This window comes from Panulirus ornatus, chromosome 66, assembly GCF_036320965.1.
Source record: "Panulirus ornatus isolate Po-2019 chromosome 66, ASM3632096v1, whole genome shotgun sequence".
Lineage (NCBI taxonomy): Eukaryota > Metazoa > Arthropoda > Malacostraca > Decapoda > Palinuridae > Panulirus > Panulirus ornatus.
The window spans coordinates 24,758,518-24,775,999 of record NC_092289.1 but is presented as its reverse complement, the minus strand read 5'-3'; the positions used below and the strand labels follow the sequence as shown (position 1 = coordinate 24,775,999).

At 38.4% G+C, this 17,482-nt stretch overlaps 2 protein-coding genes across 17 annotated transcripts in view; both read right to left on the bottom strand.

The window, feature by feature from the left end:
• LOC139746697 (guanine nucleotide exchange factor DBS-like) overlaps nucleotides 1-17,482 on the bottom strand; it is a 542,611-nt gene that overhangs the window by 246,516 nt on the left and 278,613 nt on the right. The gene's annotated exons all lie outside the window — the stretch shown is intronic.
• LOC139746811 (uncharacterized) overlaps nucleotides 5,389-17,482 on the bottom strand; it is a 75,009-nt gene continuing 62,915 nt past the window's right edge. For all 11 annotated transcript variants that reach the window (XM_071658377.1, XM_071658385.1, XM_071658376.1 and 8 more), the window contains one exon: nucleotides 5,389-15,974. In XM_071658377.1, the coding sequence (XP_071514478.1) occupies nucleotides 14,668-15,974 (1,307 nt within the window). In that variant the 3' untranslated portion in view covers nucleotides 5,389-14,667. The remainder of the gene's footprint in view (nucleotides 15,975-17,482) is intronic.

Sequence of the window (17,482 nt, the reverse complement as noted above, 5' to 3'; positions counted from 1 at the left end):
AAGTGTTCTGGAACCAGTGCTAATCACAAAAGATATCTACTTAAGTATTTGAGAAGTAGCAGGTTATGGAAAGATATCTAACAAAATACAGTGTTAGAGCAATGCCTCCCAGTTCACTATGTAATGCATGAATTCAACCCTAAAGTGATATAACAAAACTATCAGTGAATATTTCATTCAAGTAGCTTAATATTAGAATATCAAACAAGACTAAAATATGGTTATGTTATACAAGTATTGCCACAAAAAACATTACCTGAATGATAATTTCAGTTTAACTTTCATGGATTCTTCCTAAAAATCTAAAGCATACATCTGAAATATGCCACCATCAGATAAAAAGTCATCTTTCCACTAATGCAGGAGTAAGTGTAACACACCAACTGTCTAAAATAACGTCAGAACACCAACTATGAGCCATGATGTCTCCTTGCAATATCAAAAGTATTCAATATTACTGTAAATGCACTGAATCATATGAATTACTTCACTTGTATCAACAGTCACCAAGAATATGAAAGTTTACACCTATCTGAACACAACTAAGTATGCATATATTAGAAAAATGCCATTATGGACATAACTATCCAATTTAACCTTTTCAGTGCTGCAGAGAAAAAAAGTGTCTTAGAACCATTTCATTCTCAAAACCTATGTTTAGATGAATTTACTGAATTTCAAACTTTCATTATCTACAGCACCTTAAAATGACACTGAAACTCGTACATGTACTTTCATATCACAGTTTATTATTCTATTACATTTGTTAACTTTTAATACAAAAATTACTCTAAATCTTTCGGAAATTTTCCGTGGATACACCCAGTTGTATATACCTACAACTTGCTCCTAAGGCAGTTCAGACAGGGCTGATGACTCATGTCATCCTAATGGCCTACTGTAGGATTCATAAGAGATTATGGAAATACCTTAGACACATTGTGATATTTCCTATTTCCCATGATTTACCTCGAGCCAACTTAAGTAAGTGATGGAAATTAACCCCAAAAAATGTCTGTACAGCACATTTATATTTAAAACCATTTTGATTTCTAGATTAAATAAAACTGCTAAATATGTTTAGCCAATTTCTTTGCAAAACATCTGTATACCAAACAACAGGCAAAAAATATATATATTGTTTTGAAAGGATGCTAGTGAGCTAGTGAGAAATACAAGAGCAAAGCTGATGAAGCTAACACTGAAAAATGTGTAAAGGAGAGCAAGAGAAAGATGTAGGGAGTACTGTCTTCTTTTTCCAAGGGTTTATATGTCATTACGTCACATGACTTGAAAGTTTAGAATTTTCCCAAACTGGTAAAAAATCAAGGATCCACTACAAGAGCATAGTAACTATCAGGCACATGTGGATAGGATAAAGATGAAGTACAAACAATACACATAGTATATAATGCACACATTTTTTCAATAATTGTTAAAATCAATAAAGAAGAATGGAGTTTATATAACGCACAAAGCAGGATGGGACAGAAAAGGAGTATAGAAATCACAAGAACATATAAATGAATGATGTTAGTCATGCATCTGTAAAGACAAATGGCTTTAATACTGGTCTGACAACTAATACGGTGGATTACTTGTTGTATGAATGATACTATAAGTCCTTGTGTGAGAAGTAAAATTCAGAGTGAATAATGGAGATCAGGAATTCCAGACCCCCAAAATTAATCAAAAGTCACTCCACAACTGCACTGAAGATATCTAGTAACTTATTAGAATTACTCAAGAAAATATCAACTGTACACAAAATAAAATTAAGAAACTATACACAATGAATTTAAAATCTCTGTATACAAACAAGGGCATGAAATGTTTTCTGATATCACAAACTTCAAGACCAAAGGATTCCATCATTTCCTTGCTTCTCATTGCAGCTCAGCCTTGAAGCTGCTCGAATCCCATAAAAAGTGATCCAGTGATTATACATGTATAAATGTATAGCATATATACTTTGAACCCTGTAACACTAGGACCTCTTTTATGAGCTCAAGAAGTCAGACACATCCACTGGTCAGGATAAATGGTAAAGAAGAATCAAAACGTACATTTACCTGGACAGGGTATGTACAGGGCAAATGAGAAATACGTGTTAGGGGTCTTCAGAGTGGAAGTTGCACCCTGGGCACTAGGAATTATCATTAGAAAAGTTGAACTAGTGTTTGTGTCCCTGAAGGGATGGGCATTATCTAGGAGTGCTTAGACACTAGTGTGACTCAGTTTGTCTGAAGAATACATTTCAAGACGAGTGTGTATCTGATGAACTGGATTTCAAAGCTGGGTTGCAGGGATAGTAGTTTGAAGCTGTCGGAACTTGGTGTAAATGATTCATCAAGGTGGTATTTGTTGGGGTTGAAGGAATCTGTGAATACAGGTAGTTGATGTGTGAGGCTAGGTATGGAACTGGGAGCCCAGTCTGTTAAAATGATGTTGTATTGGAAGTCCTTTTGTTTTGTTGTGCAGGTGTTGAATGCTTGTAGTTGCTAAGCAGTTGGTGGCTATTCAAAGTGTCCTGTTTAGGGAAGTTTGTAGTCTTGTTATGTCTACTTTTGAAGCAATGGGCAATTTGGAGGCAAGGCATAATTACTGAAAAGCAGATATACTGTTTGTAGAGGATAATGTGGCACTCTTTTTACCTGAATGAAAGTGGTGTCATTGTGTGTTCTGGGACTTTGTTTGTGGGATTCATGCTGTTTGTGATGTCGGGGCAATGTCATGAGTGCCTTGAATGGCTGACTTTTAATTGAGTGAGAAAGGCTAATTATTTCAAGGTGATGATTAGGTGCACGAGATTTTTTTTTTTTTTTTGTCACTGGTTAATAGGGTGAATGAGAATTTCTGTTTTGTGAAAGATGATGTTCTAACTGCATGGCATGGTATAGTGCTTCATGTTTACCAAAACTTGAGCTCTGTATGTGTGATTACCCATTTCTAATTACTGGTTTGTACTATATGGGGAGGGAGTTTTACATTGTGGGGCATCAGTCTCTTGAACATTCTCTATCACTCTACCCCTTAAATTCAGTTATACTATCTGTATTACCCATGACCTCCTAAGTCCTCTGGTTGCTCTATCACTATATCTCTCAAAATCTGTTTCACTGTCCTCATCACATCCTTTTTAAAATCATAATGATTGTGATTAGGTCTCCCATCACTCTTCTCTCTTCCAAGGTAGGTAAATTGAAAGCCTCTAGACTTTTCCTGTAATTCACCTTTTTCAATTCTTTGTTGTCCTCCTCTCTGAGCTCTTTGTGCTTCTTTAAGTGCAGTGACCAAGCCTGAGAAGCATTTTCTAATTTTGCCCTTATGTAGGATATGAATAGCTTGTGAAATATTTCCTTATTATACTTTTAAGCTATTCTAATATTTGCCAGCAGATGTTTTGTCTTCCTAACTATTCTCCTAATGTGGGATTCTGGTAACAAGTTAGGGACAATGTTGACCCTAAGTCCTTCTCACATGCAAAATCCTGAACCTTACTTCCTGCTAGATAATAATGACACAGGCTATCTTTTGTTTTGTCTCAACATCATTACTTTACATTTGCTTGGGTTGAATTTCATCAACCATACTTCAGACAATACTGTGGATGCTATTCAGGTCCCCTTGTAAGCTGATGCAATCCTTTTCAGTTTTCTCTTCCCTCATTTGAGTATATAATTATTACCTATTTGTACTATAAGGGGAGGGAGTTTTATGCTTATGGGGCCCTATCTCTTGAACATTCTCTACTATCATACTACTTCTTATATTTACATACTCTGTCTGCATTTACCATGTCCTTAGTCATTATATTCAATTTTAGTAAGCATGTGTGTGTGTTTTAGGGGGACAAAGGTTTACACTCATGTTGCTCATCTCTTAACCTTGTACATATGTAATATGTCTGCTCCTCTGAATGTATGCATACACTCATACACCTCAGCTTAAGCAGGTACATATTTATCGACCATCCACAATGGGAGGATAATCATCTGAATTAGGTGTAAGCTGACTGCCATGCCCAGGATTCGAAGCCATGTGGGTCGATCCTAGGCTGGCCCATGTTGACTCATGGTCAGCAACGTTAAGCCCTACACCATGTGTGTGTGTAAATTTATGTATAATGTCGGCATTAACCATGTCTATAATCACTTTGTTCCACTCACCCACTTTATACTAATTACGTATTTCTTTAAGTCCTAACTAAAAAGTTTTAGATAATTTCATGTGTCTTTTGGTTGCTATATCCCTACACCTCTCAGAGAACTGTTCACTGTCCACATCATTGATCACCTATAAAAAATTAAAGGTTGTAACCAGGTCACTCCTCGCTCTTCTCTCTTCCAAGGTAGGTAAATTAAAGTCTCCATCCTCTCCCTGTAACTTAGCTCTCATAATTCTGGTACCATCTTTGTTGCCCTCATCTGGATCTTCTCTATAAGCTCTTTGTGCTTCAATAGGTGTGATGACCAAACCTGAGAAACATACTCTAGTTTAACCTTTAGTAGGATATCAATGGCTTGCTAAACATTTCCTTATCCATATACTATAAAGCTATCCAGATATTTGCCAGCAGAGTTTGCCTCCTTAACTGTTCTCCTAATATGGGACTCTGGCAACAGGTTAGAGTTGATGTAGACTCCCTAGTTCTTCTCACATAGAATCCTAAAGCTTATTTTCAGCAAGGTAATAATCACACTGAGGTCATCTTAAGCACTGTACCACCCAAATTATTTTACATTTGCTCAATTTGAATTTCATCTACCACATCTCAGGCCAACTTTAAAGTCTGTTTGGTTACCCTTGTAAGCTGGCTAGGTAGTAGTTGGTAGGCAGTAACTTACCAGGGAGGTGTATTACCAGTACTACCTGCCTGAGTATTGGGAGGGTTAGTGATGGCTGCATAGTTAGCCAGCACTTCAGTGGTTGTCAAGTTGCACTCATCTAACCCAGGTAGGTGTCTTTTCTTTCTGCCTCATCCTCACACGGACTGCTGGCATTCTATCCACATTCATACAATCTCTCCTTATCACACATAACTTTTGATAACACTTAACTCACATTACTCATTCTTTATAACTAGATTTCTCCTATGGTGAGCATTAAGTGCTAGCCCTGCCTTTTGGCTAAATGGTAGAAGCAATACATAGAAGCAGTATGTAGGAAAAGTGGACAGGAGCACTAGGTAGTAGTAGTTGGTAGGAAAATTGGGCAAAAGTAATAAGACAGAACAATAGGTAAGACACAAAAGGTAGAGGTAATCGGTAGGAAAACATTGCTCTAGAGTTGCCCTCTGCCTGTTAAGGATGAGGCACGAAAGGCTGAAAACCAGCACTGAAATTTACCAGCTGTGGAGATCCAAGTTCCTGAAGGGAACTGAAAGAGAGAGAGAGAGAGAGAGAGAGAGAGAGAGAGAGAGAGAGAGAGAGAGAGAGAGAGAGAGAGAGAGAAGCTGATGCAATCCTCTATGCTTTTCCCTTCCCCTGTGACTTTTGCATCATCTGCAAACAAATTCAGGTAGGATTCTATGCCTTCAGGCATGTCATTTAAATACATTAAAAGGAGTAATGGTCCCAGAACATAACCATGTGACACTCTGCTGGTCACCTCAACCCATTTGGAAAACGCTCCTCTAACAGTCATCCTTTGTTCCATCCCACTGAGAATCTTCAATCCATTATTGGAGTTTTTCTCTTAATCCTGCTGGTGATCAAGCTTCTTAAATCAGCCTCCTATTTGGTTTCAATGTCAAATGTGTTCTGGCAGTCATAATACAGACAGTCCATCCAGCCTTCTCTTTCATCCAGGACTAAGGTCACTGTCTTGTAGAGCTCTAAGAGGTTAGTTACATGGCCTCCTTTCCCTAAAACCAAGCTGTCTCTCACTTAGGAAATCTCTCCTCCCTAGAAAGTGATCCAGAACCCTTCAGATCACACTCATTAGTGAAACCAGTTTGTAGTTCATTGCCTGCTACTTGTCTCCTTTGTTATTTATAAGTATGACTTTTGCCTTAGCACTTTGCCTCTCATCAGTAACATCTTGAAGTCCCTGAACAGCAGTTCAAGTGGTTTATCCAGTATATCTTTACTCATCTTTAGCACATGTGGTGAAAGTTCATTAGGACCATGAGCCTTGTATGGTACAATTCCTTTCAGGAATATCTTTTCTAGATATATCAATGATTTCCTGGGGTAGGGGAGAAAGAATTCTATCTCCATATTCCCTGAATGTCATTGAAGGTAACTAAAAGGGGTAGGAGTGGGAGGCTGGACCCCCCCCCCCAATTGTATTTCAATTTCCAAAAGAAGGAGCCAAGCAGAGAGTGCTCATTCTCCTCGAAGGCTCAGGCTGTGGTGTCTAAATGTGTGTGGATGTAAACAAGAGGAAAAGAGGGAGAGGTGGCTAGTATGCCTGAGGAAAGAAACCTGGAGGTTCAGGCTCTAAGTGATAAAAAGTTCAAGGGCAAAGGGGAGGAATTATATGAAAATGTCTTAAGAGTAAAGTAAGGGTAGGTGAAAGTACAAGGGCTAAGGAAGGAGTAGCACTTCTCACAAAGCAAGAGTTGTGGGAGTGTGTGACAGAGTGTAAGGAAGTAAATTCTAGATTGATGTGGGTAAAACTGAATGTGGATGGACAAAGATGGGTGATTATCAGTGCTTATGCAACTGGTCATGAAAGGAAAGATCATGAGAGGCAAGTGTTTTAAAAGCAGCTGAGAGTGTGTCAGTAGTTTTGTTGTAAGAGATCAAACATTAGTAATAGATGATTTCAATGTGGCAGTTGAGGGTATAATTGGGGCACATGGGGTACTCAGTATTATGAATGGAAATGCTCAACAACTTGTGGAGCGGTGTAAATAAAAAGGGCTGGTGACGGAATACGTGGTATAAAAAGAGGGATATACACAAGTATCTGTATGTGAGCAGGAGAGATGGTTAGCAAGCTGAAACAGAGAGATCTTTTGGATGTAAATGTGCTGAGAAAGGGCAGCTGGTGGGATGTCTGATGATTATCATGTGGAGACAAGGGTTAGGATTTGTAGAGGTTTTCAAAAATGAGGAAACAACGTCATTGAGAAGAGAGTGATGAGAGTAAATGGGCTTAGAAAAGCAACTTGTGTCAAGAAATACCAGAAAAGATTGAGATAAGAACGGCAAAAGGTTAGAGAACATGAAGCAAGGGGAGCGGGTGTGGAGGGGGAGGTATCTAGGGAAGCAGTGCTGACATGTGCATAAAATGCACATGGTATGGAAAAGGTTAGAGTTGGGCAGATTAGAAAGGGTAGTGAGTGGTGGGATGAAGAAGTAAATTGCTAATGAAAAAGAAAAGAGAGGCGTTTACGCAATACTTACTAAGAAGGAGTGCAAATGATTAAAAGATGTATAAGAGAAAGCGGCAGGAGATAAAGGGGTTGAAAAAGAGGGCAAATGAGAGTTTGGGTAGGCAAGTATCAGTAAACTTTAGGGAGAATATGTTGTTTTGGAAGGAGGTAAATAATGTACAAGAGACAAGAAAACAAATTGGAACATCTACAAAGGTAATGATGAAGTGAGATGGAGTGAGTATTTTACAGGACTGTTAAATGTGTTTACTGATACAGTGGCAAATGTAAGGGGTTTATGTAAGGGTGGTATGTGAGGTGAGAGAGTCATGGAGAGTGGTTTGGTGAAGAAAGAAGAGGTGGTGAATGCCTTGCAGAGGATAAAATGAGGCAAGGTGGCTGGAATGGATGGTACTGCTGTTGAACTTATCTAGAAAGGTGTTTGTGTTCACTAGTTGGTAGGGATATTTACTTTATGTAGGGATCAAGGTGAGGTGCCTCAGGATCGGCAGAATGCACGCATAGTCATTGTATAAAGGCAAGGGGGATAAATGTGTGTTCAAACTAGAGGTATAAGTCTGTGGAGTACACAGGTTTTTCACTTTCTCCAAAATTTGGAAATGCTTTCCTTTGTCTCTTCTTTCGTCCGTGGATGGAGCCTCTACCGAAAAAGTCATATGGTAGGGTATTGATTGAGAAGGTGAAGGTATGTACAGAGCATATGACTAGGGAGGAGCAGTGTGGTTTCAGAAGTGGTAGAGGATGTGTGGATCAGATGTTCGCTTTAAAGAATGTGAGTGACAAATACTGAGATAAACAGATGGATTTGTATGTGGCATTTATGGATGTGGAGAAAGCATATGATAAGGGTTGCAAGGCATGTCTTGTAGAAGGTCTTAAGAATATATGGTGGGGTAGGAAAGCTGCTAGAAGCACTAGGAATTTCTTACTAAATGTGTAAGGCTTGTGTACAAATAAGAAGAGAGAAGAGTGAAAGTTGGTCTATGGCAGAAGTGTGAGATGTCACCGTGGTTGTTCAACTTGTTTGTGGATAGGGTGGTGAAGAAGGTAAATGTGAGCCTTTGTGGAGCATGAGAGTGCCTGGGCAGTGAGTCACTTGTTGTCTGTTGATGATACAGCATTGGTGGTGGAACTTAGTGAAAAACTGTGGAAGCTGGAGACTTTGTCTGTAAGAGTGTGTGAGAGGAGAAAGTTCAGAAAGAATGTGAATAAATGCATGGTTATAAGGTTTGGCAGAGTTGAAGGACAGTTAGATAAGTTGTGAGTTTGAATGGAGAAAAGCTGAAGGAAGTGAAGTGTTTTATATACCTGGGAGAGGATATGGCAGCAAACTGAGCCATGGAAACTGAGGTGAGTCATAGCACAGGTGAGGGGATGAAGGTTGTGGTAGTGCTGAAAAATGTGTGGAAAGAGACAACATTATCTGGGAGGGCAAAAATGGGTATATTTGAAGGAACAGATGTCCTAACAATATCATACGGAAGCAAGGTATGGGCTATAGATAAGGCTGTGCGGATGAGAGTGGATGTGCTCAAAATGAAATGTCTGAGGACAATATGTGGTGTAAGGTGGTTTGATCAAGTAATGAAACAGTAAGCGAGACGTGTGGTAATCAGAAGAATGTGGTTGAGACAGCAGAAGAGAGTGAGCTGAAATGGTTTGGATATATGGAGAGAATTGAACATATGTGTCAGATGTGAAAAGAAAAGGAGAACGGGGAGACCAAATCGGAGATGGATGGATGGAGCGAAAAAGATTTTGATCGATCGGGGTCTGGACATCAAAGTGTGTCTGTGTGCGTGTGAAAGGCATGCATGGGATAAAGTGAATTGGAACAATGTGGTATATCGGGGTTGATGTGCTGTCAATGAAATGAACCAGAGCATGTGAAGTGACTAGGGTAAACCACAGTAAAGTCTGTGGGGACTAGTTGTGGTCAAGGAGCTGTGGTCTCGGCACACAACATATGACAACTAAAGAATGGATGCAAGTGGATGTGTTCTTTCTTCATCTGCTCCTGGGGCTACCTTGCAAACAGAGAAATGGCAATCAAGTATATACAGATATAAACAATAAAATCTTAATGATTCCTAAAACCTCTTCCCCATTCCATCTCACTGGTGTTACAGTTGTAGTGACTTACATTGTAAAAGCGCTTTTGAACTTGTTTTTCAGTTCCTCATATATATTTACATCATCCTTTAAAAATTTCCCCTCTGAATCCGTTAGCTTGATGAGCTGCTCCTTAACTGGCTACTGACTTCTGATAAATTTGTTTTCCTTTTTTTTTGATTTTCAACTGCCTTGGCCCCAATATTCTTTTCAAAGTTTCTTTGTTCTTCCTTTCTTATCCTCTTATATTCATTCTATAATCTCTAATAACTTGAAAATAGTGTTTGATTTTATGACATCTTTCCATTAAACCAATCCTTTTTTCATACAATTCCATCTGTACTTGAGGCTTAAGGTGCCTATGTTTCTACTCACTCAATGTAAATTTCACAGAATCTCTCATCATATAGCCCAAATGCCTGGCAACTGAACTCCATTTCCCAATCTGCATTATCATAGAAATTATATTAGTTTATGTAGTTTCTGCATTTCTATATCCTCTTTATGTCCTCTGTCACCTCTGCTTTTTAACATCCTCCTTACCTTATGGTCAAACTTGAGCATCACATGATCACTTCTTCCATCTGGTGTACCACATATAATGTTCTGATAGGCATGATGGTGTAACATTCCCTCTCACCTTATTATACTCCCCAAAATGGTTGGTATGGGAAATTTTCCTGTATGCACTCTTGAAACTATATCTCCATGACACCCTGTCACCCTGAAAATCAAAATCAACTGTCTATCTCTTTATAATTAAGATCTTCATTATCAGTACTTAACCATCTCTGAGATGTGTTTCACTGCTTCATGTACCATCCTGACTGTACCATCATTGTTGTTATCATATGTTTGTTTTCGATTATAGTTTGAATGGGCCTTCTTTCAATATTTCTTGAAATTTCAGGCAATCTATTATTACAAGAGCTATTCCTTCCCTTTTTTTGCCTTCTCTTTCCTTTCTTGCTATCATGTATCTCTGGGCAGCACAAGTGAGAACTTAACCCTTTAGCAAGCTTAGTTTCCATGAATCCAACAATATAAGGTGCAAATTCCCTTCCATAATCCTTGAGTTCCAGCTATGAATACATTACCCTCAGTCTGACATTACCATCTCCTAAGACTCTTGCCCTCTCTGCAGTGCTAACAGGACTGCTCCATCTTCTCATTACATGTTGCATCTCCACTTTTCATCTTCCCATTGAATTCCTATATGCCTTTAATATTCTTAGCTTTTCTAGAAATGTACTTACTGGTTTAAAGCCATCAAGTCAAACATAACCATACCTGGTCACCTCATGTCTTGGTTTTAAACACCAACTCTCCTTTTCTTTATCACAGAATCGCATCTGGCAGTCACACAGCCTCCAGGAATATTTTAATAGCATTTCTTCCTTATCTTGTGTATGATCTTCCTTCAAGCCAAAAATAATCTGTGATTCATGTCTATCAACCTCATGCTATGCTAATCTTTCTAATTTTGGTGCCATCCACTTTTTAGCTACATCCTTCACTGTAAAATTGACAACTTTTGTCTCCTATGTAATCTGTATTTCAACAAGCAAGCACTGGTCCTACATGAATTGTTCTTTTCTAAACCTTTCATCAACTAGCCCATAAGCTTCCTTGGCTGCTTATCTCTAGCAATGCATATCATTCTTTTGAATGCCTCACTTAATTTCCTGTGTACATTTGTCTGTTCACCCCGGGTATATGTTCCTCTGCCTCACTCTTCAAGCTCTTTTGATCTGCTGCCAAAACTGCTCGTTCTTGACTTCCCTGCCCACTACTATCATCACTCTCTGCATATGTGCTAGTTCTTTTCTCTAACCAAATAGCTGTCTATACTGATTCAATATATTCTGCATGTGCTTTTGTCTTTTCCTCTATCTGAACTGCTGCCAGTTCTCATTATTGTCTCCAATAGGTTCTGTGTGTATTTTAGTCTTTTCCTTTCAATGCACAGCCTCTAGTACATCCAAAGATGACCTATCATACACTGTTTCCTTTTTAATGGCTTCACCTTCTTTTCTCTAGTTTTGCATCTCTTGAATCCCCTTCAGTAACTGTATTTCTGTTCCTCTTTAGTCTTATGACTTCCATCATGATCCCTGAAATGCTTCCTCAGCTCTAGTTGTTACCCTTTGGTTTTGCTCCTCAACAAGTTCCCATAGCACCCCTAAATCTCTAGCCTTCTTTTTGCAGATCTGGTTGTCTGACTGATTTTGGTACATTCCAGTAACTGTATCATATTTGCCATTCCTGGCTTAGGCAGTGCTAGAGGTCTTAATATTATCCACTTACGTTATACCAGTAACAGTAATGAAGTTTACTACAACATTATGCTAGAAACAAGAACAGAATTCGGACCTTTAACTGACAAAGACGTTGCTTTTCAGTTACATTAATAAAAAATATTACTCCCTTTGACAAGCTGTACATTCATAAACTAACTTACTACAGTTGTTTACTTTGCAATGTTATCCACTCACTCTTTTACAAACTGCGTTTGCTTAAAGGGAGAAAAATAGAAAAAAGAAAAGAAGTCATCTAATGAAGCTGGCGTGTGTGTGTGTGTGTGTGTGTGTGTGTGTGTGTGTGTGTGTGTGTGTGTGTGTGTGTTGTGATATCACTGCAAACCTGGGAGTAAGATAAACCTTTTGAAGGGTGGCTGAAAAACTTAATGCAAAGGCTTCCCAAAAGTTGACAAAAAACCCTGTCTTAGATCTCCATGTAAAACAGGTCCAAAGACATTAGGTTTACCAAGATTGGTAGATGATACTGACCCTGACAAAATAATTCAAGCAGAGGGTGTAGAATTTGGAATGTACTATGATTAAGTTTACAAAAATAAATACTCTCATACAAGAAAAGTATGAGTTAAAAAAAAAAAAAGAAAGTGGAGGGTACAACTAAAAGAGAGAGAGAAAGCATAAGGATGATACAGCCTTTCGACAAAAATAAACTGGCATGGATGTGAAATATTCAATAATGGCACATACAGTACAAATTCATTTCAAAATAAGCTATTGAATAAAGAGAATTAAAGTATGAAGATAATAGTTTAAAGTGAATGAGGTACGACAATAATTAAATTAAAGCAGCAGCTTGGGAAAACACCTGTTGCACAGTTTCCCAGTTTTCACTGCAGTGGTAAGCACCCAGTTAAGAAATTAGCTCATCTTTTACATGAGAGAGTGTAAACTCTGAGCAGGTATAAGAAGCTATGCCAGTCCCACTATGTTGTGGGATTTCATCTTTGTTCCATGGGTACACCTTTCACCCTAATGATTTCCCATGACCAGAGATAAATAAAATTGTTCCAAGATGTTCCTATATATCATTACATATATAAAAAACAGAAAAAAGAAAATGACATGATATACATATGCACAAGTTTTGACTGGAAGTATATTAGAGAATTCCTTGGGAAAGAAAATGTGCTGGGATCTACATGCAAGACAATATGCAAAATTTTGAATGTCCAGAAGTATAGTGAAAGAAAATACAAAGGATTAAGTAGCAGGTTATTTCATAATACACAAAATGTAAAAAAACGTAGCTAGCAGCTCATTACTATATGATGCACATAAAAAAAAATCTTTCATCATGTAGGCTTTAATAAACAGCCTTTTGTCTGAACAACATATAATAAAAATAGATCTTTGAGAAATTTTTTCAAGTAATTTTTGTGAAAGATAATAATAATGGGAATATCAACAACAATTATAAACTCATCAAGTTCCACAAAAGTTTGAGAACATTTTCTAAGAGCACATTCTGTGCCCAAATTTGGCACTTGAGTCTCGTACACTAAATTAAAATGCCAGCATGGCATATTATTGTAATAGTATACTGTTACTGCCTGGCAACCCACAGCATCCTGAATACAACTGTGTTCAAGACATGGTGAATATCAAACTTCATTCTTTCATGCCTTTCATAGTACACCTTGAAATGAAAAAATAGTTAATCATCCATCATAACTTCCTACTATATTTACATATTTAGTGTCAACAGGAACCTACTATTTCCCCATTCACAAGCAGCTATTGCCAGCTGGATATGGTTAATTAATGCCCATTTGGAATGGAATGCTCATGCGTAAAATTCTAGAAACCTTACCTTTTCATGTCATGGAACTTATATCTACATATTTGGAAAGCTAAGGCCTACACTGTGGCTTGGAACTCCATGCATAACAATGCCCTTATGGTATACAATAATGATGAGAGAATGTGCAGCAATCATACTGAAAAATCAATTCACTGGAAATCACACTATATAAATTATATGTTGATGATGATGAGAAACCATTTTTATGAAAGCATGAAATGGAACAGGCACATAATTTTCAGCCAAACTCTTTATAAACCATCCACTTATTCTGCAATCTACCAAAAAATAATGTGATATATCTTTTCACACAGTATCACCAGGCTAGAATTTTTCCAACAACATTATCGAGAAAAGACCATGAAATGGGCACACTGCTTAAAATGCAGCAAACTTCTCTTTACATAAAAATAAACAGACCTAGATATAACTTTGACCCTCTATGTAGCTAGAAGAGGAGCTTTTATTTGTTATTTCACTTCAGATATGCTCCAGTGTAAAACTTTATGTATACAATACACAAAAATAATAATTTCATTTTTCCACAGCCAATGCCAGATGCAAAAAAATCAACACCAATTTAGACTCATCAGACGAATTAGTACAATGTGTAAGACAGCTTAGAAAGCCGAGCTGCCAAGTATGCATATAGACCCGCACTGTCAGGTACTATTTCTTCTACCTCTTTCAATTACTATACAATGCCAGAGGACAGAAGAGCACTAGGCACTGCAGTTTGAATGATGTTGCACCCAGTGTTTTCACCAACCTGCATTAACCTAAATCCTGGTTATAACCCCTGAATAATGTCCAGGAAGCCATGAATAAATAATTTCCAAATGACCCACACAAGTTTGTGATGGGAACATTCGTAGTAGAGGCACTCTTGTGCTGGCTGATTCTAACAATTACAAATCGAGTCTAGCAGCACTAAAATATCTCCCAGCAAACAGGACTAATGATTATAAATAGAGACTAAATATAAATTAACAGTCCTCCTGGTCCCATTTTCTTGGAGTAAAATAACCCAACAATTTTAGGCATCATTCAGAGTTTGTGATCTTTCACCTCAACTCCTGTGATTCCACTGCCTACAGACTAGTGTATGGAAAGCCTGCAGGTCGCACCTGAGTTGGTGCTTGCCCTGGAGCAAACATACCAGGCTGCATACATGCAGAGTATAATGGTTGTTGTGTTTGCAGATTAAGAGGTAATTGGACGTGAGAATATGCAGGGTAATTAGTACTGATGGGTGCATGTGGCATGGATACAGGCACCCCAGGATGAGTGTTTGGTGGTACAGTAGCAGCAGGGGCTGCTGTTACAGGAGGTGTATTGCGAGCATCCTTTGGCGGTTCTTGTGGAGGCTGTGCTGGTTGCTGCTGCATCACCTGCTGAGCTCCAGTTTCCACACGTTGTTGGTCTTGCCTCTGATTTTGCTGCTGTTGCTGCTGCTGCTGCTGTTCCTGTGGTTGTGCTGGTGGATTCTGTGCACCTGTGCTGTTGTCATTGTCATCGTCATCATCATCACTCTGGCCCATGGTACGTTCAGCCTTTTTGTCCATTCGGAAAAATTTGACATTGGGGAACTGTTCTTTCATAAAATGTCTGAAGGAAGAATAACCCATCACTTTGACATCTGGCTCAAAATGTTCACAATATTCCTTATAAGCATTATGGATCTTCTTTCGAGTAATATCAGCTGGTAAATACACTGGGGGAGATTTCCCTGATTTATTAGGTTTCTTTGGAGTGTTCGTGTTTGGAGAATATCTGGCAATGTAACTCTGTAAGAAAGCAGCAGCATGCTGATAGGTGTCCAGAGGAAATGTGTTGGGTGGTTTCTTACCATGGTTTCCATGCACTCTAGGAGTAACACCATTAACCATAACATGCTTCCTAATAGCTTTAAGTTGATAATGAGTGCAGTTTTCCAAGTACAAGAAAGCATCTAGGCAGACTTTTTTTCCTTGGAACACATATGATGCCCTGAGTCTTTTTCTTTCCTTGTGACGAGATGTTTCCTCTGGGTTTGCTAAACAGGCCATTGTCACCCCCATAAGGTACATGTCATGTTCATTCTTTGTCAACTCAGCAATATTCAACCTGTGTCGAAATACAAACTCTGGGTTCATATTTTTAAAGCAATTATCACCCTCACATTCACAACCCTTGCCAAAACGTTCTCGCACTTGATCACTATTTTCCTCTAATTTTGTGGGATCAATACCTTCTGCAAGTAAGTCAGCTAATTTTCTCTTTTTCTTGACTTCTTTCTTAATTTTAGGTTTCGTCTCTTGTTCTTCTTCATTAATATCATTGGTGTTGAGTGTACTATCTCCTTCCTGGCTCTGCATATCACTCATGGTGTAGTTAGAGTTCATGCCATTCTGTCCATCTACAAAAAAAAAAAAAAAGAAAAAATTAATCTGATAATACCTAATATGAAGCAAAACAATACTTAAAAAATACACATATAATCAGCATTTTCCAAAGCCAATCACAGCTGTATTTGCTGAATGGCTTCAAATTCTAAGAGTCCATCTACCTAAACACATCTTATAAACCTCAGAAAAGTGTGAAATCACATCTTGGAGCTATAATAGTCCAATTTTTCCAGGTATAGAAAAGTACACACCCACACACAGAGTGCACTTGACCCATACTAGGCTCATGGTCTTAATAAAATTTCATTATATGTGCTGAAGATGTGTGCAGATTCACCAAGTAAACCACTTGATTTATTGTTCAAAATGTCACAGGAAAGAGAAATAAGCTAAAATAATAGAAAAGGGCAAATGTCATACCTATTTATATGAAATGAGACAAGGAATAGGCGCTACCCTACAGACCAGTCTCACTAATAAGCGTTGTGTGTAAGGTTCTGGAATAGAATATTAGAATACAAGTGTATGACTATTTGTAGAGGAAAATGACCTTAGTGAGAGACAGAATGGTTTTAGGGAAAGATCATGTCAACAAACCTCTTAGAATTTTACAAAACAGTGAACTCATTCCAAGACAAAAAGGAAGGCCAATTAGATTATTTCTGTCTAGACTGCTTGTAAGTATTTGCCATTGTGCTGCCGGGAAGGCTGATTAAGATGCTGGTCTGGCAGGCAGGAGTTAGGGGAAACTCTTTCAATAGGTATATTATCACAGTGGGAGGGAACAGAGGATGCATGTTTGAGGATCCTCTCCAAGTGGGTCAAGGTGACCAGCAGAGTGCCACAGGGTTCTCTTTTGGAACTTCTTGATCTATGTCAATGACTTGCCTGAAGAGATGGACTCCTACCTGAATATGTTTGCAGATGGTGCAGAGGTCTCAAAGGAAGTGAATACCTCGGAGGACTGCATTAACTTACAGGGAGACCTAAATATATTCCAAAGTTTGTCTGATATTTGGCTGATAAAATTCAACTCAAATAAATGTAAAGTAATGATACTGGAACATCTAATGGAAAATGAGCCTCAGGATTCGCTGTAGGGGAAAGATTTGGGGTTGGCATTGTCCCTAACCTGTCACAAGACTCCCACATTTGAAGAATAGCTAAGGACACAAACTGTCTGTTAGCAAATATAGGTAAGAAGATCTTTAGCAAGCTGTTCATATCCTACATAAGGGCAAAACTAGAATACAGGTTGTACGTCTCTAATCCAGTGCTCTGTGGTCCAGCAGCTTCCATGGTCAGGCACGTTTAGAATCTGCCACCATTAGTTTGTGAATCTGCCACTAAGGCGGTATTGTTAGCAACGCTAAGGGGCCAAAATCTGTTTACACTGCAGCTGAGCTAATGAACAGTTCTGTTAATTTCTTATAGACCCAAAACAAGTGTATAATGTTGAGGAATCTGCCCTGTATTGGTATTGTATGCCATGAAAAACACTTGCCTGAGATATTGAGGA